General features: G+C 41.8%; 1 protein-coding gene across 2 annotated transcripts in view; it reads left to right on the forward strand.

Annotated features, from left to right (window-relative positions):
- The window catches only part of AHRR (aryl hydrocarbon receptor repressor), a 50,340-nt gene extending 32,311 nt beyond the window's left edge, over positions 1 to 18,029 (forward strand). Inside the window, exons 4-11 of one of the 2 annotated variants that reach the window (XM_081166347.1) lie at positions 370 to 470; positions 3,601 to 3,690; positions 4,180 to 4,309; positions 4,777 to 4,910; positions 10,342 to 10,541; positions 11,214 to 11,275; positions 11,990 to 12,135; positions 16,285 to 16,390. In XM_081166347.1, coding sequence (XP_081022473.1) covers positions 370 to 470; positions 3,601 to 3,690; positions 4,180 to 4,309; positions 4,777 to 4,910; positions 10,342 to 10,541; positions 11,214 to 11,275; positions 11,990 to 12,135 — 863 coding nt within the window. In that variant the 3' untranslated portion in view covers positions 16,285 to 16,390. Of the gene's footprint in view, positions 1 to 369; positions 471 to 3,600; positions 3,691 to 4,179; positions 4,310 to 4,776; positions 4,911 to 10,341; positions 10,542 to 11,213; positions 11,276 to 11,989; positions 12,136 to 16,284 lie in introns of both variants that reach the window. The other variant, XM_081166346.1, reaches the window with a different exon arrangement.
- Positions 18,030 to 24,787: the final 6,758 nt, after the last annotated feature.

Genomic DNA, 24,787 nt, shown 5'->3' on the forward strand with positions numbered 1-24,787 from the left:
TAAAGGTAGAACCAGAGCAGCGCACAGAAATGGCGTTTACCTTCCCGCTGGAGCGGTACCTATTTATCTACTTGCACTTTGACGTGCTTTCGAACTGCTAGGTTGGCAGGAGCAGGGACCGAGCAATGGGAGCTCACCCCGTCGCAGGGATTCGAACAGCCGACCTTCTGATCGGCAAGCCCAAGAGGCTCTGTGGTTTAACCCACAGCGCCACCTGCGTCCCTGATAATTTGGATTAGTTTGCTACTAATTATTAGTTTTAGTTATTAGTATTAGTTATTAGTTTCTTACAATAAAATTCCGGTTGCTGTTGTTGTTTTAAACATTGCCACTTATGTTAAATATGTACCGATTCATCCTTTCCAACAGCTGTTCAGGAGAAGTGTTTGAAAAAGCACGCAGGTCATGAAATAAAGGAAGTTGACATCCTCAAGGAGCCTTCCATACCAGAAGGCGGATTCTTACTGGAGGTGAGTGATAGACAGCGTTTCCTGAACTTCTGAAACACAGAGCGGCAAATAAGACTGCTAAAGCGCCGACCTCTCATACATTTTTACCAACCCGATCGCCAACATTTACTTATGTTAGTTATGGCCTGAAAGAAAAAAACAAATCCAGCTTTTCTAAGATGCATGTAGGTTTCTGTTTGTAGTAGATTCCTACCCATCACAGGAAAACAGGTGAGTGACTGGCATGTTGCAGTTTTTGTGGCTTTCATTCAAAAGTAAATTCACTAAGCAGCAACTGGGCAGTTGCTGCTTATTTCTGTGTCTCTCAGACAAATCTTCAGCTGGGGCTGCCATCTGGTGGAGCTGACTGCCAGGGTGAATGGTCAGTGCACAAGTACAGGTTACTCTGCCTGGAAAGAGTGGTACAAAAGAGAACCGTTAACAAGCCCTTAGTGAAGAACGATAAGCCCGAAAGGGAACAGAGCGACTCATGACTAAGTCGGTCATTGGGAATAAAGGACTCCTCAAGGGCAAAATGAAATACTTGCAGCTGGTCCTGGGAAGGATCTGTGAGAGCACACTATATAAGCCTTCAGAAGAGGTGTGGTAGCTGCTGAAACAACATGCATCTTTCAGCTCCACCGAGTCACTTTACTTGCCATACCTGTTGACTGACCTCTTGTACAGGGGCTCAGTCCCTTTTCTCCTGACTGTAAAATGGATCCAACACGCACAGAGCTGTGTGCCCTAGTACAAATGGAAGGCCCTTTCTCTAGCCTGTCTGCCTTTCCCATCTCTATGTTTACAAGCCCACATCCTTGTGAAAGAAATAACAGGGATGTGTGTTCTGTTTCCAAATTCTGAAAATAGCCATTTGGAAAATAGGCCCACCCTAATGGGCAGAAAAAGGGCAATGTGCTCATAAATGAAGCTGTTCCAGATAAACTAAAAGTTCAGGGTCTAAAAATGTAGTACCATGTTGCGTGACTTGAAAATATGTCAAAGCAAGGCATGTTTCAAGGCTTTGATGGTTTATGCTTTGGTAGCTATAGCAACTTCCTTGCTGGAGATTGCAATACAGTCCACTCTTATTTATTTCAAATAACAATAGTAAGAGAAATAAATGTGGCTATGGAGTTCGCTTAAAAAAAACAAAAAACCTTTTACTAACTGTGACCTTGACCAAGACGTCTTTGAAGTAGTTCTTGGCAGACTTTCAGATAAAGCACTGGAAGAAAATACACTCTTTATTATAAAAGCTGTTGCCAAGAGAGGTTAGGGCTACCTCACAATATTTGTCTGCATTAATGTTTCTAAAACACGCTTCTTGCAAGAAAATGATAACTTTAATCTGACAAATACTTTGAACATTAAACTTACTGTGAACTGTGATGGACTAATCGTTAAGTGGCACTTTGTGACCATGTAATTAGATCTACACATTGAGCAAAGAAAACAGAGTACATTTTCAAGCCGTGTACTTTTTTTCTCGGGGGGGGGAGAGAAAAAATGATTCTATTCCTTCTGCAAAATTTGAGACTTGAAAAAATCCCATTCTATTTTATCATCAACAAATGTTTACAGTGCATATTTGTTTCAAGTGCTTATCCTAGAATAGTAATTTTGCCTGTACAGTAATTGAATCCATATGGATATACAACATGCTGTCATTTATTCTCATAGACTAAAGAGTAGCATTGTTTATTTGTAAGTCTCCTTGGTACTATAAACATCATTTTTTAAAAAGGATTCTAAAAACATTTTAGAAGCCAGCTAGGCTGTTTTATTAACAAAACAAATATAGGATTCATAGCACATTGATAAGAGTTTTGATCATACAGTATTTGTTTTCCCCCTTACAAATTAGCAGCCGGATTATCAGGTCCCAATCTGGGAACTGGAAAGGGCCAGAGTTGACTATATCAGAGTTTGGCTGTATTACCTATTATTTTTTCAGACCATTCAATGTATGGGGCAAGTTACAGAGCAACATAAGATCCTAAAATACCAGTTCCAGGGAGCTTGCATGCGTAGGGCTGGTTCACACTTGACCCATGCCTAGGAAACATGCGTCTGACTGGTTTTCCACATGCCATGTTCTTTCTAGGCACAGATCCCCATATTTTTTTTGCACTAAATTGCAGCAAATGTCAATCTGGAGAAAAACTGGTAAACAGTGGGTTTTCCCAGTGGGGAAAATGGAAGTGTGGGTGAGCCCTTAGTGTTGATCTGCATTCTAGAAGAAAATCCCAAGGAACCACTGCACATAATATTTCCTATAAGAGGTTGCAGGAGAAAGACTGTACAAGTTGAATGCAAAAGGAGCAGTCTTTGTGGAGGCTGAAGGCAGGGGCATCTCTGCAGGGTAAACATTGCAGACTCTGGAAAACAAGGATCAAGAGGGAAGCAGCTCAGAGCAGAACAAGAAGCTTCTTCATGGCTCTGGCACCTTCTTGGCTCTTGCCATAGAATATTGTATGCCATTGATCAGCAAATGACATCCTGGATCTCCAAAGCCTGATGAAATATGGAGGCACAAGCATTATCAAGTTCACGGAAATGCTCCCAGTCCAGAGGGTTTGGATCATACAGCTTGTTGTACCATACCACACAGTGATTTATAACTAGATTTTTCAAGGAAAGCTCATAGTTAGGGCATCCTGCTGAACTACTGTAATTTAGATATATATTTTTAAAACCGCATGAAGACATCTTCTCTGTAAAGATCACATTTCATCACCCTGGTCTCCTTTAAGAGGAAAGCTGTAATGATGATGATGATGGTGGTGGTGGTGGTGGTGATGATAGTACTAATCAGTGCTTTTTTTCTAAAAAAAGTTTAGGGGTACTCTCATTTTGACTGAAGAAAATCACCATTTTATAGTTCAAATTGAGAAAAATAAATACAGTAAATGGACAAAAGTACAAAGATTTACAAAATGTTTAGGGGGATGCAGACCCTTGCTTTCCCCTGGAAAAAAGCACTGGTAATAATATTACCCACCCACCCCAAATCCTTATTATTTACCATGTGTGTATATTCACTATTTGGCAGCTTAAGAAAAAAACATGACACCTGTAATGAATAAGTAAAATATATTTCTGGCCATTTTGTTTCATCATTTCTTCCTTTGCTTTTCTTCTTACATAGTCACTGAGTGGTTTTGTTCTGGTGGTGAGTGCTGATGGAATGATATTCTATGCATCACCAACAATTGTGGATTATCTAGGATTTCACCAGGTAAGGGGATTAAATTAAATATGTAGAGTCTTACATATTTTGCTGTATTTATATTCAGTCTTCCATTTTGCTCCATTTTTGGGGTCAAAAACTCTAAAAATCATACCAGTACTTCATATCCCTTTATAAACATACACCAAGAAGAATCCGTATACAGTCTCAAAATGGTATTGTGTGTTAAAGGAACTCTGATTATAGTATGTCCACCCAAATAGCATCCAGTTGCCCACCATGTTGGGTTCACTTACACACAAAATTGTTGTCCTTTGGGCTCAAAACCTCCCCTCGTTGCCCCTTGTTCCAGGCCATTATAGCAATTTAAATGCTGTAGGTTGGAGTGAAATGCAGGGACTGATTCTTTCCTATGAGAAAAGGTATTAGCTTTCCAAAAAGAAACGTACCCCAAAACTTATTTGTGCTATATTTTAAAAAATGCGAGCAATCAGATGCAAAAGACAGTATGAATGTAATCAAATATTATTATTTTAGACTGATGTAATGCATCAAAATATATATGATTACGTTCATGTGGATGACCGGCAGGATTTCTGCAAACAACTACACTGGGCCATGAATCCGCCACAACTCATTTCTGGACAACATATGCCAACGGAGTCAGGTATGTTTGGTTAACAGTCTGTCAATACAAGTAGATACCTGCAAGATAATGGTGTGGAGGGAAGGAGGGAGAAATGGGGCAGAGGCAGGGAGATCTTTCATTATCTCATTTACCCACCCACTTGACATTGGTCACACTCTCTGCTTTCATTTTGCTTTGCTCCACCCCCCACCCCCATCCTTTGCTCTATGCACTGCTACTCTTCCCTGCCATCTCAATCTCTGATTCCACCTTACAGGCAGCCCCGCCCCCAGGAATCCTGGGAACTGTAGTTTAAGGTTACTGGGAATTGTAGTTCTAAGAGGGGTAAACTAGTTCCCAAAGTTCTTTAAATGATTGTGGTGTGCATGTGAGTTCTCGCTCTCTTTTCCCCTCGCTCTCTCTCACGGACGCACCCTTCCTCAGATGTGTACCTGTTTTATCTGTTGTCATTGTTGGAATTGTAACTTTCGTTTCACAATTTTTAGGAGAAGAATTCATCCTTAATGAAATGTTTAAAGCACAGGAGGGTAACAGTACGCCATCAGACTTTTCATCCTTTTTAACTCGGTGCTTCACTTGTCGAATTCGCTGTCTTTTAGACAGTACTTCTGGCTTCCGTGTAAGTAAATCATACGTGTTATTAGTTCATTTCAAAACAATGACGTGTGTGAAATGTAGAAATCTTGAAACAGAGCATTCTTTATAAAGGCATCCCCCCCCCTTTATGCATGTTCTACTCATGCGCAACTGCGTTTACATGCAGTGCCAGGAAATAAGTAAATAATCCAATTCATACCTGGAAATGTCCTCATGGCTCACAAGCAGACCCTCCCTGGAGCCTGAAGAGGATGGCAGTGAGGGTGGATGAAGCCCTGAAATGACTGGAGGCGCAACAGGGCTTTGTTTACACTGTTCAGCCTCCTTGGCTAACAACTTTCCTGCACATCCTCCAGCCTCCTGCCGGCTCCAGAGCTTCAATCCTAGTTGTGGATATTTTGGGATACATAATTTTTGATCTGGATTGGAGAGAGCAGCAGGTGGGATGTTTAGGCAGTGCTCCCCACTTTACACAGTTTTCGCTTATGCCCACTGGGGCCTAGAACATAACCCCCATGTAAGTTTCAATTATTTTCGTAAGGCATTGCTGCTGCGACATTGCAGTAAAGGGGTGCAATATTGCAACTGCAATGCCTACGCTTCAGGAGGGAACTATATGACAGGCGAGAAATGGGAGCGTTAAAGATTGCTTCCTTCCCCTTTCTGCTGCTGGAAGTCTTCCATCAGTGGAACAGGATCACTGGATACAACCATTCACAGCTGGTGGGGTGCATGAGGTTCTCTTGCACAAAAATGGCTTTTCTGGTTCCACACAGGAAGCTGCCTTCTACTGTCCACAGTCGGGGGCAGTTGCTGTGCAGGGTTTCAGACAAGGGTCTCCTAGCATTAGCTAGTGACTCCAGGGATTGAGCTCGGAAACATTTGATTGCAACTCACATCCTCTGCCAGGGAGCCATGGCCCTTCTGCAGGTTTTGGACAGTATGCAATTTTTCTGAGAACCAAAGTGGTGGCAGCTGTTTCTGCACAGCTGGATCTCAGAATGACTCTTAAAGAGGAGCCAGGTGGGTCAGATTTCTTACTTTTTAAAGCACATTTCCACTCTCAGGAGAACCTGTCACCAAAATTTCTATTCAAAGATGATCATGGAAGAATTCTCGCAATTGAAATCCAAACACAAGGGGAAAAGATTTTGATATTAGGAGTTTATGCGCCAAATGATGGAAAATCAGAATTCTATAAGAAGCTGCATGAGACAATGATGGACTATCTGGACTATTCTAACATTATTGTGATGGGAGATATGAATGGGGTGGTGTCTACAAACATGGACAAATCCCAAAATCAAAACTTAACAACAGACGGCAGACTCCCTAAAACCTTTTTTGAAATGACAGACAATATGGACTTGATTGACATTTGGAGGACAAGGAACCCCTTGGGTAAAGAAGGAACCTTCTTCTCTGAGGCCCACTTGTCATGGACACGAATTGACCAAATTTGGATATCTAGAGGGCTGGCCCCGAAAACAAGAAAAGTGGAAATCTGCCCAAAAACCTGCTCCGACCATAATGCCTTAAAAATGGAATTGAGACTTTTTCCAACTGGATCCTTCAGGTGGAGAATGAATGACACCTTGCTAAGAGATCAAGAGATTGTTAAGAAGGCCCAAAAAACGCTAAAGGACTACTTTGAAATAAATTTGAACACTACGGTGGAGAAAAGAACAATCTGGGACGCAAGTAAAGCCGTAATGAGAGGGTTTCTGATACAACAGAATACAATAAAGAGGAAATTTTGGAATGGAAAAAAAGAAAAAATTCTAGAGAAAATAAGTGAAGGAGAGAAAAAGTTGAGAACCAAACCAAAGTCAAAAGAGGTGCTAAGAGAGATCAAATTCCATCAAGCACAATATTCGAAACTGATCAATCAAGAGATTGAGTGGAAAATTAAACAAATGAAGCAGAGATCGTTTGAATCAGCAAACAAATGTGGAAAGTTGCTAGCTTGGCAGCTGAAAAAAAGACAAAAGTTAAATACGGTTACAAACTTGGAGATTCAAGGAAAAATAGTTCAGAAACCAGAAGAAATAAGAAAGTGCTTCCACAGATACTTCAAAGAACTTTATGCACAGGGGCCTCAGAAAGAATCGGAAATAGATCAATTTTTGAGGATAAATGGACTACCTAAAATAAGTCAAGATAAAAGATCAATTCTTAACAGCAAGATAACTCAACAGGAAATTGAAGGTGCCATCCAGAACATGCAGCTGGGCAAATCTCCAGGCCCGGATGGACTTACCTCCAAATATTATAAGACTTTGAAGGAATTCTTGTTACAACCGTTGTTGGAGGTTTGTAACCAGATCATGGAGGGGAGAAAGGCACCGGAAACGTGGAAAGAAGCATTCATCACATTGATTCCCAAGTCAGAAAGGGAAAAGACTCAGCTTAAGAATTACCGTCCCATCTCACTCCTGAATGTGGATTACAAAATATTTGCAGACATTTTAGCAAATAGACTTAAAAATGTACTAAATGAAGTAATTCACAAGGACCAAGCAGGCTTTCTCCCTGGCAGACATATGTCTGACAACACTAGGAACATTATTGATATACTGGAGTTGTTGCGAATTAGAAACACAAGGGCCGCTTTAATCTTTATTGATGCGGAGAAAGCATTTGACAACATTTCTTGGATGTTTATGAAGAAAAACTTGAAAGGGATGGGAGTGGGACGGGGGTTTGAAAATGGACTAGAAGCAATCTATTCAGAACAAAAAGCTAAATTGATAGTGAACAATGTGGTATCGGAGGAACTCCAAATTGAAAAAGGGACACGACAGGGGTGCCCTTTATCCCCTCTGTTATTTATTTCTGTTCTGGAGGTTTTGCTGAATATGATCAGGGAGGACCAGTTGGTGCAGGGTATAGTGGTCGGAGCGAAACAATACAAACTGAAAGCTTTTGCAGATGACCTAGTCATCACAGTACAGGAGCCAGAATCTAGCACAAAAAGAGTTCTTGAACTTATTTTGGAGTTTGGTCGGGTGGCGGGATTTAAGCTAAACAAACAAAAAACTAAGGTTTTGGCCAAAAATTTGACGCCTACAGAGATAGAGGGGTACCAGAAAGAGACAGAGCTAAGTGTGGTTAAAAAAGTGAAATACCTGGGGGTATCTTTGTCCACCAAAAACTTAAATCTATTCAAAGATAATTATGAAAAATGTTGGTTGGAAATTAAAAAAGACTTGGATATTTGGTCAAGATTGAAACTTACCTTGTCAGGCCGAATCGCAGCTATAAAGATGTGTGTTCTGCCAAAAATGTTATTTTTATTTCAAACCCTCCAGGTCGTGGACAGAATGGAATGTTTCGGAAAATGGCAGAAGGATATATCTAAGTTTATCTGGCAGGGCAAAAAGCCCCGAATTAAATTCAAAATACTAACTGACTCAAAAGAAAGAGGGGGGTTTGCCCTGCCGGATTTAAGGTTGTACTATGAGGCTGCAGCCTTCTGCTGGCTGAAGGATTGGTTTTTGTTGGAAAACACCGATGTCCTAGATCTGGAAGGGTTTGACAATGTTTATGGTTGGCATGCATACTTGTGGTATGACAAGGCGAAGGTTCATAAATTGTTTAAAAACCATATTGTCAGAAAATCAATTTTTGCCGTCTGGATGAAGTATAAGGACTTATTAGAAAGCAAGACCCCGAGGTGGTTATCACCAGTGGAAGCCAAGATCTCTAAAAAAAGGCCCAATATGGAGGCCTACTGGCCAAAATATTGGGAATTGATTGAAAGAGTTGGAGATAATTGGAAGCTCCAAAGCCAGGACAAACTAAAAAATAAGGTGCGAGATTGGTTACATTATGCTCAAATGCAAGAGGTATTTAAAATGGACAAAAAAGTGGGTTTCCAGTTGGAGAAATCGAAACTGGAGACAGAGTTACTAGAACCAAAGACTAAGGTACTTTCGAGGATGTATGACTTGCTGCTTAAATGGAACACACAGGATGAGACAGTTAAATCTGCTATGATAAAATGGGCACAGGATGTAGGACACAACATTATGTCTGAGGACTGGGAAAGGTTATGGAACACCGGTATGAAATTCACGGCATGTAGTGCCTTGAAAGAGAACATTATGAAAATGGTATACCGGTGGTACATGACCCCAGTCAAGTTGGCTAAAATATATCATCTTTCTGATAATAAGTGTTGGAAATGCAAGGAGGCAGAAGGGACATTCTTTCACCTCTGGTGGACCTGCCCGAAAGTAAAGGCCTTTTGGGAAATGATACATAATGAGCTGAAAAAGGTATTTAGATATACCTTTTCTAAGAAACCAGAGGCCTTTCTTCTGGGCATGGTGGACCGGAAGGTGCCAAAGAAGGATAGAACCTTGTTTATGTATGCAACTACAGCAGCTAGGATTCTTATCGCAAAGTTCTGGAAGACACCAGATTTACCCACACTGGAGGACTGGCAGACGCAGCTGATGGACTACATGGAGTTGGCAGAAATGACTGGCAGAATCCGAGATCTGAGCGAAGAAACAATGGAGGAAGACTGGAAAAAATTTAAGGACTATTTGCAAAAATACTATAAGTTGTTTGAATGTTAAGATTTTGCACGACTAAGAAACGTTATGCTTCTGCAATTTATTTAAGTAAATGATAAAGTAAATAATGACGGGAAATGAGACAAATTAGAAACAAAATATTATGTTTATTAAAAGTATTGGAACTAAATTACAAATTTTCAAAATTGGTAACATAATAAATTTAAAGGTATAATAAGATGGGAAACAAGATAACAAATTGCTGAACTGGTTAGAACAATGAATGCAATGCCGAGAGGATGCGAGGAGGTCCAAAAGCGAATTGTCGAAGGACATTATGAAAATTTCTTAACTTTTTCTTCTTCTTCTTTTCTTTTCTTTATATATAAAAAATGTTTCTTGCATGTTGTTATGTAAACAAATCTGTTAACCTATGGAAAGAAACGCAATAAAAAATTTTTATAAAAAAAAATAAAGCACATTTCCACTCTCATACTTTCATGTGGCTAAGGATGGAATACATGGAGTTTTTAACATCTCAGCTCATAGAATTGTAGAGTTGCTTCCTTCCTTGTGGGCAAATGAGAGGAAGACCAGCCCAGAGAAACCTAGCGACTTCACATCTAAACAGTTATTGAAGCCCAAGTCATCCCAAAGTCTTACACTCCATCTGATACACCTCACTGGATTGTGTTATGATTCCTTGCCACATCAGAGTTGTCTCCACTCTGTTATCCATGTGGATCTTCTCAAGGTAGTGGTAGGGATTCTAGCTACATCCAAGTGACTGTGGCAATGTATGGCTCTACCCAATGATAGGAACCAAGCAAGCAGAGTCAGAACATTACAATTTGATGAGGTTTACACATTTCAAATGGCTTTTGTGGAACAATGCTTGCCAACTTTTCCTGTGTTTTTCCTGTTTTCCAGGCAATGCACTTTCAAGGCAAACTGAAATTTCTCTTTGGGCAGAAAAAGAAGTCATCCTCAGGAGCAATATTGCACCCTCAGCTGTCCTTATTCTGCATAGTGGTGCCACTTCTGCTTCCTTCTGTGACTGACATGAAGTTAAAAAGCCTTTTTGTGAAATCAAAATGCAGATCTGATCAAGCAGCCACAACAGATGCAAAGCAAGTACAAATGCACCTTGAGACTTCCTATTAGTATTTGTCACAGCCCCAGACCCTAAGTTCTCAAAGTGCCTGAGCAATAGAAGCTCAGAGCAGAGGGTGGATCCACTCCACAGCCTGGCGGGGGCAAAGAGGAAGGCAGGTAACAGTTGGTGACGCCAAGGCTAAAAATGGGCAAAGCACTGTAAAGCTACAGTCCTGTGTATGCGCACATAAGAGTAAGGTTCTTTTTTGTCATTGTTTCAGATATATTGAATTTTCTCCTCTGTCTATGCTGAATACTACCACTCAAATCACTCATGATCTGGCAAATGCTGCACTGACAACCTGCCAGTAAATAACGTCAATACAATACCTGTCAAACGAGTAGCATCTTACATTCCAGCAATACTTTTTGTCCTGTAATGGGATAAAGGGACATTCCCAAACATATAATGCCACTACAGTACTTGAAACCTATTCTGTAGCATTCTAAGAATGATTAATCCAGTCATATGACTTCTGCTACGAACCCAAGTAAGATAATGGATGTATTGATGTGCAAATTCTTTCAATGTGGAATTCAGAAGTTGCTTTGAAGTGCTTTTTTGTGGCATATATTATGACAGTGGCATGCGTGCATATCCATAGTGTAATTTTTAAAAACATTTTGGTTTTATTTAATCTTTGCAGCTCAAAGGCTATTTCTGAACAGTATATGACTGATCTTCATAGAAGGAATGCTTTCCAAGAAGGTATCATTTTCACCAGTGGTTTTTAAAATCATTATTCTTCATTTATCCATGTAATAACTTTATGTGGTGTTTGCTTGAATTTTTCTTTCCTCTCAAGGTAAAACTTCCCCATTTTTTTTGCAATTGCTATTGTGGCTGAGGTTGCTGATACATAAATGGACTGCAACAGCTGTCCTCTTGAAACATTTGCCATTCTTTAGCTGTTTACTAATCCATCTAATGGGGACACAGGTGGCGCTGTGGTCTAAACCACACAGCCTAGGGCTTGCCGAACAGAAGGTTGGTGGTTCGAATCCCCGCAACAGGGTGAGGAAGTAGATAAATAGATACCACTTTGGCAGGGAGGTAAACAACGTTTCTGTGCGCTGCTCTGGTTCACCAGAAGCGGCTTAGTCATGCTGACCACATGACCCAGAAGCTGTCTGCAGACAAACGCTGGCTCCCTTGGCCTATAGAGCAAGATGAGCACGCAACCCAGAGTTGTCCGCGACTGGACCTAACGGTCAGGGGTACCTTTACCTTTTTAATTCATCTAATGCAAGCGGAAACCCATGAGATTTCACACAAATGGTGTTATGGGTTTTCTCTATCCTGAATGAGTGTTCAGCGCTTCATTGAATAGATAGATTGCGTGCTTAAAAGATGCTAAAGCATTTATAAAGTAACATACTTAAAATATTTCCCACCAAAAACTTTGTCCCTCAAATTTTATAGGAAAGAATAATAGAGAAAATGGCATTTCTCTGAAGAGACTGCAAGCAAATGAAGACCATTGGGTTTGGATACAGGCCAGTACTCAAGTTCAATACCGAAATGGTTCTTCAGAATACGCCATTGCTCTACAGCAAGCTCCCAAGTAAGTTTGCTTAAGACATAAGCGTTTCAAAATATAAATATATTGTGTGAGAAATAAGCTAAGAGGAAAATTTGCTTTTTTGTTGTTCTGATTGGTGTAGAAAGTGCAACATTCAGCTAAGGACTCACGGCCAAAGAAATGAATGGAATTAAGGGCACCCAAGTAGCAGTTGCTCTTGAGCATGGATGTTTCTGGAGTCAGATAATAATAATTTAATAATAATAATTTATTATTTATACCCCGCCCATCTGGCCAGGTTTCTGCAGCCACTGAGTGGATAATGGGAGCTGGCATGCTGGTGAGACAGTGAGTCTGGGCATGGACCCCTGTGCCATTGCAGCATGGGACTCTGTTTCAAGGGAGTTCTTTAGACCACAATGCTATCCACTCCTGTTGCCTCCTAGCTCCTTTCCGGTCCCTGCGCCCATCCATCACAGATCTTCTGTGCCCTATCACCTCTGGCTGGTTTCCAGGTGACACCCCCTCCTCCTGTGGCTCATGGAGGCTGCAGTTCCCATAAGCTCTGACATGCTGTACTTTATACACTAATTTGGAAATACTGTTGCTTATGAGCATAACCTGTAGCACCTCACCAAAAGCATCTGGTACGGCTTCTACTTGCCTAAACAAGTGCTGATTTTAGCTGGATCTACCTTTTGGATTTTTAAACAATTCAGGCACATGGAGGTGAGAGTTGAAGTCAGACCAATATTGCTTGGGTTGGCATGTTTCTAAACAGTTTAGAATTTTATTCTCACTACCAAGGCCTCCCTCTACTGGTCAATAATGTCAATATTTGTAATCACATCCTTTCTGATCTGCTTGTGGGCAGATGTCTCAGTGGCCATGAGCAAAGCTCTTACTTGTGCAAGTATTCCATACAGTTGGAAGCAGGTTTAAAATGTGCTTACCTCCATGTGCTAGAAGACAGGGAGCCAGCCATTTTGTGAATGTTTTTGATTCAATTATTACTTTCGATTTTTTTGGAAGCTATGCATTCCCTTTCTCCCATGCTGGAGTTCATAGATAGATAGATGATAGATAGATAGATAGATAGATAGATAGATAGATAGATAGATAGATACATGAGCACTCATACAAACTGCTTGTTAGCTGTTTCCTCTCATAACAAGGCTAACTCACCCTCATTTGTTACATACAAATATTGATGCTGGATCAAGGGTTTAGTTACCAAGGGCAACCAGAGGTTTTGGTCATACACAATGAGGCTTAAAAAAACATTTTTTTTTACATACTGTAAGCCCACAACTGGGGACGCGGGTGGCGCTGTGGGTTAAACCACAGAGCCTAGGGCTTGCTGATCAGAAGGTCGGCAGTTCGAATCCCCTCGATGGGGTGAGCTCCCGTTGCTCGGTCCCTGCTCCTGCCAACCCTGCAGTTCGAAAGCACATCAAAGTGCAAGTAGATCAATAGGTACCGCTCTAGCAGGAAGGTAAATTTTATTCTCACTGCCAAGGCCTCCCTCTACTGGTCAATAATGTCAGTATTTGTAATCACATCCTTTCTTATATGCTTGTGGGCAGATGTCTCAGTGGCCATGAGCAAAGCTCTTACTTGTGCAAGTATTCCATACAGTTGGAAGCATGTTTAAAATGTGCTTACCTCCATGTGCTTGAAGACAGGGCATGCACTGCTCTGGTTCGCCAGAAGCAGCTTAGTCATGCTGGCCACTTGACCCGAAAGCTGTACGCCGGCTCCCTCGGCCAGTAAAGCAAGATGAGTGCCGCAACCCCAGAGTTGGCCACGACTGGACTTAATGGTCAGGGGTCCCTTTACCTTTACCTTTAAACCCACAACTTATGCATTCAGCTTTACAGGCTTTGCAAAAAAATTTAAAAGGGCCGGGGCATTTGGGGGGGAAACCTTGGAGAATCCCAACTGCCATTCAACCCAGTGTGTTTTCACTATACACGATTTTGACTTTAGGTACGATCCCTGGAACGTAATCCCCACATAAATTGTGGGTTTACAGTGTAGGCTTATGAGATCTAGTCTGACGGTGGTGTCTCAGGAAGAAACGTGCTCCTGAATACCCATTGCTGGAAATGGCAGGAGGGTGCCAATCAGATATTGCATGTTATATATATTTGACCACCAAACCATACACATGCATGATTTTTTAAAACTTTATTTTTAAAATTTTTAAACTACAAACATCTATATAGCATGAAAGGCAAAACACAATAAGAAAAGTGGAAAAGGAGAGAGAGAGAATGTTGGGGAAATAGTTTACACAATGATATTAAATTAACATCAAAAAGTTATATAGTTATTTAATCTGCTACTCTCTCATTCCAAAAATGACTTATTGGAGAGGAGCTTTCATCCTTGTCAGGAGTGGGCTGATTAACAGTCTATTGGAGGTGCATTCTGGTGCTTAACAAATAGATTAGCTAGAGAATTAGGCATAAACAGGCATCTAGAGCAGTTGCTCCTCCCTGACACTGAGAGCAAGTTTGCCTCCTATTAATGACAGCCAGCTGCACACACTCTGTCTCGCTTGCCAAAGCCTCATGCTTTGCACAGCCACTTGTAGAGCAAAATGTAAGGAGCCAAATTGGACATCTGGGTAACGGTATGGAAATAAATTGTTAATCTCAGTGATAAAACACAGTACATTAAGGAAAGGTCTTCATACAACCTATAGCTAGTGGGATTTCATTGCCAGAAGATAGGCTGCTTCGCTTTGAATAAGGATTTAACATATTCATGGAGGAGACAACTGCCAGTAGCTGTAAGCCCCCATCTCTGTAACTAGAACCCCATGCCAATAAGTTGTATACCTCCAAATGCCCGTGAACAGGGGGTGTTCCTCACCTTCATGCCTTGGCTATGAGCTTCAAGAGACTTGTGACTGCAGCTAAAGCAGAATGGGGGATTAGAGAAACTTCTGATCCAGTGGAAATTCTTAAATTAGTGAGAAGCTTTTTGAAACCTTTTTGCTTCTTCAAGATAAATGTAGGTATATTTAAACACTTTTAACTGATAGTTGGATAAAACCCAAAACTTCCCAGTCAAGTTCTACTTAGAGTAGACACATTGAAATTAAAAGACCAGTTAGTCACTGTCAGAGCTGCTTCCAGATCCTAGCTCACAGAGGATCATGCTAGCCAGCGGTCACTTTGTAAAAGTCTTTATTGAGTTACAGTTTCCATTCTTAAACTGCTGCGTGCAGCTCTACGTCTTATGAGTTAGACCGGCGAAGCTCCGTCTGAGTCTCCGCCCCCTGTACACCAGCTTAATACCCTGGCCTTACTCCACCTTTTCCGCCTGACTGTCCTCCTCTGGGTCCCTCTACCCCCCGGGGCTTCTTCCTTCCGGGATTCTTCTGACGCTGACCCGGACCCTCCTGTCTCCTTGCGTCGGGCTTTAGGACCTGGCTCCCTTTCCGGGCTGCTTACTGCTCCACCTTCCTGTGCATTTGAACTTGGCGCGCGCGCCCAACCTTCCACTTTCCGCTTAACCGTTTCTTCGCTCCCCGATGGAGGTGTGGCCACTCCTGACTCATGCCCTCCCCCCTGCTGCGAGCTGCCAGAGCTCGATACCTGGCGCCCTTCCTCTCCACTGCGCTCTGTTGGTGACGCTGGCCCCGATTTCCAACTGCTGCCCTCTGAGCCCCCTCTGGACCCTTCTTCCTGGGGTGTCCCCCTAGGCTCCCCCCTTGCTCTGGCCACTGGCGCTCCTTTCTGTGAATCTTCTGATTCACTGGAAAGACTCGGAGATCTCGGGTCGTCGTCATCACTCATCTTTTCTTCGGCCTCCTCCCCCTCGCTCTCTGTTTCCTCCCTTGCCCTCGCCTCTGCTCCTGAACCCCTGACAGTCACGTTTTTTCTAGTGTTAGAGTCAACCTTTTGCAACTGTGAAACATGCAGGAAAATGTACCGTAAGTTAATATTTAATGAAATAATCCACACACATAAATGAGAGGATACTGCGCAACATACACACTGGTAAATTTATAACATATAATAAACAATAATGCACCATTCAATCAAAATTGAAAAACAGGCAGCTGATAGCAGTGATATGCCAATGAATTCTTGCTCTTCTCTATCACCATATTTCACATGTTGCTGGGGGGAAAAGCTTTTATAAATTTTTTAAAATATATTTTTTCTACCTTTATTGAAAGGGAAGACTGTCATCAGAAGATAGCAAGCAGCACTGCAAACACAAAAAGGAACAGGGAAAACCTTGTACAGATGAAGTATAGTAAGTGGACCCCAAGGAAAAAAGAGCAGGACAGCATAAAAGTCAAGTTTGAACCTTGTACAGATGACGAAGAATGTTTTATTCAGCAAGAACTTGTCGGTCCTGCTGCATCGCTATTCGGTACTCAATACAGTAACAACAGAAATGGCATTTCGACTTCAGTGAATCCATCAAATTACTGTTCTAGAAGTCAGCGTAATGAGACTACATGTTCAAGCAAAACTCCTAGACCTTTCTACAATAGAGACCAACGACTCTTTAGTTTATCATCAACCTGTCCTTCTCCCTGGGGTGGCACAGAAAATTGCCAGCTTCATCCAAGCTTGCAGCAGTACACAACACAAAGTTATTCTGGAGAATACATGAAGTTACAATGTCCATTAGTATCCTCAGAAACTCCGTACAACACGGGGTTGGCTCATAACATCAAAACTGAATACGATTCAGATTCTGAAAATATAGGTGCTGTTTCAGCAAGTCGGGTCTGGATTGGTGAAAACAGCACAAGGAAAAAGCAAGCGATCCGTTTTCCTACTAGGGTTCACCTCAAAACAGAACTGGACTTCAGTGAGCATCTGTCTCCTTGCCAAACCCCAAAGCAGTGTGTTTATCCGCCGTATAACTGGCAACACATTGTGATGAACCATCCCAGCCTCAGCAGAAGTGGACCTGGCAAAGGAGTTCACAGCAAGGAGATTGTTCCTCTGAGCTCCCAAAACTCAGTCTGTGCAGAAGCAGTGGAAGGTGCACAAGACACACATTACTGGAATGAATTTTATAATCCCAGTTTAGTAGAAGAGAGGGGGCTGAATAGGCAAGTTCTGAAGATGCAATGTGAATTAAAAAACCCCAGCTTTATTCAGACAGTCAAACACGAGCCCTTAGAGTCTTCTCGCATGTCTGGCAGAGTACAAACGACTTTTCCTGAAAGCACATTAGCCGGCTCTCAACCTCATAAAATAATGGGATGTGCATTTTCACAACAAATGGTATAGGTGTGCTTCCAAATGTTCACAACTGCCTTGTTAGTGCAGAGATGGGACGAAAGAGGAAGTTTCTCATTAATAGGGCACTCCCCATTACAGGGATTTAAGGATCTATTTGACATTGTTTTGGGGCAACACAGTGTCCTAGCCATGGTTAGCCCTCCTTAACTTAAGGATAGTGTGTGATAGGTACCCATATATATAGTACCAAACATCCACAAAACATGACAGAGAAGTGGCCTTAATATTTATAAAAGCACTGTACAATATTATTGCAGACGATTCCCTACTGAAATTGAAGGCCAATTTAAATGTCTGTTTTAAGAAAAAGAAACTGTTTGCATAAAACAACATAGCAGTTAATTTCTCTCTGCTGGTAGTTCTTTAGCTCCCAGGTAGTTCAAACATCTCTCTTGTGCTATTCAAAAATAAAAAATCAGTTCCATATGAACAACAGGGATGCAAAAGGCATACTTCTCCATTTCCAGTCTTTTAGGCTCCAAGCAGGAGAAGTTAAAAAAGAGAGAAGGTGGGTATCAGAAGAAACAGAGTCTCTATGGACACAAAGTAGGGGATTACTGCAATCCTAACTGGAGATGGGGCATAAGAAGGTCTCTAATCTGCCCGGGCCAGCTTTTATGGCTGCTGAGAATGTTTGGCTATTATTGTTGCCTCTTAATAAATTACAGATGGGTAGCCGTGTTGGTCTGCCATAGTCCAAATTAAAAAATTCCTTCCTGTAGCACCTTAAAGACCAACTAAGTTAGTTCTTGGTATAAGCTTTCGTGTGCATGCACACTTCTTCAGATGTGTATCTGAAGAAGTGTGCATGCACACGAAAGCTTATACCAAGAACTAACTTAGTTGGTCTTTAAGGTGCTACAGGAAGGAATTTTTTTATTCTTAATAAATTGTAATTTGTGTCTGGAACCCCTGATCCTACAGATCTACATATTGCAGTGGCATAAATGGTGATTAGCACTGTTTCTACTCATGCTGCTCAGGAAACACCAGTTTATTTCCTTCCAGTTGGAAGTGCCTGGTGCTTCTATGAATCATGAGGGCAGGTGTTAAGTCCAACTGTTAGCGCTGCTTCAGTTTGTTGGCGTAGGCAACCATCAGACAAAGTTGAAGCCAAAGCCTATAGGCTCTGGGGATGGGGCGTGAACGATAATACAGAACTGTAAAACATGATTTAACTTGAATATCTCCTTGCTTGCATTTGTATTGTAATGCTTTGCTTTCCAGTCATATTTTATATGGAATATACAATTGCATCTCTGCAAAGCTTCTAATGGGCAACGTACATTGAATTTAATTAAGTCACTGTTTTGTTTTTTGTTTTATAAACCCAAATACTAACACTGGATATTTAACCTAGTCATTCATGTGTCCTGTTGCCTTCCTGAACAAAAAAATATGCTACTAATTTACAGCGTAATCTGATCCATATCTATTCAGAATATTGAGTTCAATGCGTGATGTTCAGCTAAGTTTTACTGAGAGTAGATCGATCATAATTAATGAACATGATTAAGTTAGGTCCATTAATTTCAACAAGTCTACTCTCAGTAAAACTTAGTTGAATACCAGCTAATGAGACTTATTCCTTAGAGAGAATCATAATCAAATTTCTCTATCAAGAAAATAATGACTTTCATGTTCCCGAAATGTATTAATAGGGGAGAAATTATAGACCATTTTTCACTATGAAGACAATTTCATTACCAAATGAAAATAAGTAGTAGCTGTTTATTTGAAGGAGCAGAGACTTATAATGCACAATGTAAAGTGATCAACTAATATTTTAGCTTAATCATGCTCACTGTTCATAAAATATATTATCCAGTTGCTCTATGATCTTCATATCTTTAGCATCATTTTAAGTGATTAAACAGTATTAATATGAATAGAAAAAGTCTGCAAAATAACTGTTTCTGAATAAAGTTTCTATGCTTGGTTTTTATCCTTCAAAATGTTGGTTTGCACATGTAAAAATAGATTATGTGATTTACATATATTACCTCAAATGTCTAGTTTGAGTTATTGAACTGATCAGCAAAGGTAAAAGAGGAAGCAACAAAAATAGACTTTGTACTACTATTTTAAGACACTATATTTCTAATTTATTCTATAATAGTCCTAGTAGCCTGAAAATATATCAAGCTGAGGCTAAGTAGAATAAATTCATTATTTTGGTATATTCCTCTGGAAAGGAAAAAAAGTATGCTCAAAATTACAGCATTCTGTCTGCTTGACAAAATAGTAGCACTATTGAGAGCCTTTTTGTAAAGGTTTATTACTCTTACAATCTTAAATAATATTACTTATGTTTATACTCGGCTGCTGCCTCAAATGTAAAATCCGGCATTTGTTAATAAATATTCTATATTTAAGTGTGGAATTTGTAATATTGTTCAGTATCGCCTAACGTGTGAAGATTCTTGTACAGCGGTTTTCGAACAGCTTAGTTCACAAACAACTTGGAACCTGAACGCTGCAAAACCGGAAGTAGGTGTTCCATGGCTTTAAAAGAGGATTAGGCGACTGAACGGAGGAGAGGGCAGTGAAAGGCTACTTCTCCTGATGGAGACAACATGCTTCAGAAAAGCTGTTGCAGGAAGTCCCAGGTGGGCAGAGGGCTCTCGGGCTCGAATGCTGCTTGTGGCTTTCCCACTGGTATCTGGGTGGCCCCTGGGAGAAGGGGAGGCTGGACCAGAGGGGCCCGTGGCCTGATCCTGCTGGCCCTTCTTGTGCGTTTCCTAAGCCCCCCCCTCCTTCCCCCTGTCCCATCACCTCTGAGACAAGAAGACTTCATCTGGGCTCCAGTCCCTCCTGGAATTGGAAGGCTCCCAGGCTGAACCTTCTCCTCCCTGCAAAGGAAACAGAGACATCAGCAGGCGCCTGGCTCCCAGCCACGCTAGCCCCAGTCTGGGGCAGGAGGGGGGGACCTGGGAAGGGGCATTTCCTCCTACCTGATCTTATAAGCTTTCCCCACTTGGCCTCCATACGGGCGTCTCGGCTCCTTCCCAGCCGGCCTGGCACAGAAACAGCGGCCAAAGTCTCCTCCCTCTCTGAAATAACTCAATATGATGTTTTAATGGGAGGAAACTGGCTGCTGCTTCTGCGCCAAGCAGGGCCGGGAAGGAGCCATGCCCACATGGAGAAGCGATTTTGTGGGACTTCCGGGTTAGCGCGATCAACTAATGGTGGATTCCCTCTGAGCTCCGGAGGGAATCGGCTCCGTAGGATCGGGTCTTGCCGCTGCGGCGACGCAGGGACCCTTAAAAATCACAGGCGGGGAAGCCTGTGAACCTGGTGACTCAGCGGGCACCATTTGCACCCCCGACACGTGAAGGAGCCTTTTTAAAGGCTTTGGAACGGGAGACGGGGTGAGCGACGCGGTGCTGTGAGTCGACTGCTTCTCCTACGGAGTGAAGCCGCATGCCATGGTCGGAGAGCGCTGACTTCTTCTTGCGAACAATTGGACTCTAAAGCAGCAACCCGTGAGTAGTACGGAAATTGGACTTTCAAAGGAAAATTTTTTGTTGAATTAGGCACGATCGGGGAAGGCGTAAACAGGAAGTCCGTCTCCCCGTCTTATAAATAATCTAAAGCAAGGACTAACTAACTAAGGTCGAGAGGATTTTTCCCTTCTTATTGGGTAAAAGATATTAATTTCACGATTTGGCAGTTTAAGTAATTTTTACTGGAGGACAAGAGTCAATTTTTGGAGCTGAAGTGTCACACCCCCCCCCGGACCCGGGAGTGATCCGCGAGAAAGCCTGTTGGAGAGATATTGAAGAGCTTGACAGCTGTCAAACTAGCTGTCAAGACGGAAAAAGCGATCTTTGTTTTCTGTCTCTGCTGGATATATTTGTTACAATTTGGTTATATTTTGTTGAAAACAAGGAAGAACCGATACAAACTAACTTGATTTTTGGATTTGAACTGGATGGAATACTAAGTAACCAAAATCCCTCTAGTGGGGGTTTTGGGATATTACAAGAATGGCTGAAGGAGGGAAAACTCAAGCTAAATTGGACAGAATTTTCTTCTCTTGGGAAAGTTACAAGGCCAAATTGATGTTTTGGCTACTAACGTTGCAACCCTGGACTTAACAGTAAACAAGTGCATTGAATTTGATAAGGACTTGATCCAGGAAGCTCATGCAGCTGGACAAGAGGAAAAAGTTGAGAACTTTGAGAGTGTGGAGAAAGAGACATATGTTGTTTCTGAGGAAAGGGAAGGAGGAGATGTGGTGTTGCAGATGACAAAGGAGAGCCAGAGTCCTGACATGATGGCTACAAAGGAAAATAAGAATTGGATGATGAAAACCTGGTCCAAATTGGAGACTGAAGAATGGAGAGATCTCTATATGTGGAGATCTGAAGATCTAAGGATTACAAATTTGACCAAGGTGAAAGCTGGAGCTTTGGGGACATTTGGACTTGAAAGGAGTAACAAGCAAGATTTGGGCTCCACTTTTAAGTATAGTGGCTGAAAGGACGCTCAGTTGCGGATATGCCTGGAAGCGAAAGGAAAGTCCAATGCTGTAAAGAAAAATACTGCATAGGAACCTGGAATGTAAGAACCATGAACCTTGGTAAGTTGGATGTGGTCAAAAATGAGATGGCAAGAATAAATATTGACATCCTGGGCATCAGTGAACTAAAATGGACGGGAATGGCCAAATTCAGTTCGGATGACCATCATATCTACTACTGTGGGCAAGAATCCCGTAAAAGAAATGGAGTGGCCCTCATGGTCAACAAAAGAGTGGCAAAAGCTGTATTAGGATGCAATCTCAAAAATGATAGAATGATCTCGATACGAATCCAAGGCAGACCTTTTAACATCACAGTAATCCAAGTTTATGCACCAACCACTGGTGCTGAAGAAACTGAAATTGACCAATTCTATGAAGACTTACAACACCTTATAGAATTGACACCAAAGAAGGATGTTCTTCTCATTATAGGGGATTGGAATGCTAAAGTAGGGAGTCAAGAGATAAAAGGAACAACTGGCAAGTTTGGCCTTGGAGTTCAAAATGAAGCAGGGCAAAGGCTAATAGAGTTCTGCCAAGAGAACAAGCTGGTCATCACAAACACTCTTTTCCAACAACACAAGAGACGACTCTACACATGGACATCACCAGATGGGCAGCATCGAAATCAGATTGATTATATTCTCTTCAGCAAAATTTGGAGAAGCTCTATACAGTCAGCAAAAACAAGACCTGGAGCTGACTGTGGCTCAGATCATCAGCTTCTTATAGCAAAATTCAAGCTTAAAATGAAGAAAGTAGGAAAAACCACTGGGCCGGTAAGATACAATCTAAGTCAAATCCCTTATGAATACACAGTGGAAGTGAGGAACAGGTTTAAGGATTTAGATTTGGTGGACAGAGTGCCTGAAGAACTATGGATGGAGGCTTGCAACATTATACAGGAGGCAGCAACGAAAACCATCCCAATGAAAAGGAGACGCAAGAAAGCAAAGTGGCTGTCCAACGAGGCCTTACAAATAGCGGAGGAGAGAAGGCAAGCAAAATGCGAGGGAGATAGTGAAAGATACAGGAAATTGAATGCAGATTTCCAAAAAATAGCAAGGAGAGACAAGAAGGCCTTCTTAAACGAGCAATGCAAAGAAATAGAGGAAAACAACAGAATGGGAAGAACCAGAGATCTGTTCAAGAAAATTGGAGATATGAAAGGGACATTTCGCACAAAGATTACCATAATAAAGGACAAAAGTGGTAAGGACCTAACAGAAGCAGAAGACATCAAGAAGAGGTGGCAAGAATACACAGAGGAATTATACCAGAAAGAGATGGATGGTTCGTACACCCCAGGTAGTGTGGTTGCTGACCTTGAGCCAGACATCCTGGAGAGTGAAGTCAAATGGGCCTTAGAAAGCACTGCAAATAACAAGGCCAGTGGAAGTGATGATATTCCAGCTGAACTACTTAAAATTTTAAAAGATGATGCTGTTAAGGTGCTACACTCAATATGCCAGCAAGTTTGGAAAACCCAGCAGTGGCCAGAGGATTGGAGAAGATCAGTCTACATCCCAATCCCAAAGAAGGGCAGTGCCAAAGAATGCTCCAACTACCGCACAATTGCACTCATTTCACACGCTAGCAAGGTTATGCTTAAAATTCTACAAGGAAGGCTCAAGCAGTATGTGGACCGAGAACTCCCAGAAGTGCAAGCTGGATTTAGAAGAGGCAGAGGAACCAGAGACCAAATTGCAAACATGTGCTGGGTTATGGAGAAAGCTAGAGAGTTCCAGAAAGACATCTACTTCTGCTTCATTGACTATGCAAAAGCCTTTGACTGTGTCGACCACAGCAAACTATGGCAAGTTCTTAAAGAAATGGGAGTGCCTGATCACCTCATCTGTCTCCTGAGAAATCTCTATGTGGGACAAGAAGCTACAGTTAGAACTGGATATGGAACAACTGATTGGTTCAAAATTGGGAAAGGAGTACGGCAAGGCTGTATATTGTCTCCCTACTTATATGCAGAATTCATCATGTGAAAGGCTGGGCTGGATGAATCCCAAGATGGAATTAAGATTGCCGGAAGAAATATCAACAACCTCAGATATGCAGATGACACAACCTTGATGGCAGAAAGTGAGGAGGAATTCAAGAACCTTTTAATGAGGGAGAAAGAGGAGAGCGCAAAATATGGTCTGAAGCTCAACATCAAAAAAACGAAGATCATGGCCACTGGGCCCATCACCTCCTGGCAAATAGAAGGGGAAGAAATGAAGGCAGTGAGAGATTTTACTTTCTTGGGCTCCATGATCACTGCAGATGGTGACAGCAGTCACGAAATTAAAAGAAGCCTGCTTCTTGGGAGAAAAGCAATGACAAACCTAGACAGCATCTTAAAAAGCAGAGACATCACCTTGCCAACAAAGGTCCGAATAGTTAAAGCCATGGTTTTCCCAGTAGTGATGTATGGAAGTGAGAGCTGGACCATCAAGAAGGCTGATCGCCGAAGAATTGATGCTTTTGAATTATGGTGCTGGAGGAGACTCTTGAGAGTCCCATGGACTGCAAGAAGATCAAACGCATCCATTCTTAAGGAAATTAGCCCTGGAAGGACAGATCGTGAAGCTGAGGCTCCAATACTTTGGCCACCTCATGAGAAGAGAAGACTCCCTGGAAAAGACCCTGATGTTGGGAAAGATTGAGGACACAAGGAGAAGGGGACAACAGAGGACGAGATGGTTGGACAGTGTTCTCGAAGCTACAAACATGAGTCTGACCAAACTGCGGGAGACAGTGGAAGACAGAAGTGCCTGGCGTGCTCTGGTCCATGGGGTCACGAAGAGTTTGACACGACTAAACGACTAAACAACAACAACAACAACAATAATAATAATTCTTTGCCACTCATCTCCTCTGGGGCTCCTACCTTC

The sequence above is a fragment of the Podarcis bocagei genome (genome assembly GCF_964188305.1).
Source record: "Podarcis bocagei genome assembly, chromosome: 13".
In the NCBI taxonomy this organism is placed as follows: Eukaryota; Metazoa; Chordata; class Lepidosauria; order Squamata; family Lacertidae; genus Podarcis; species Podarcis bocagei.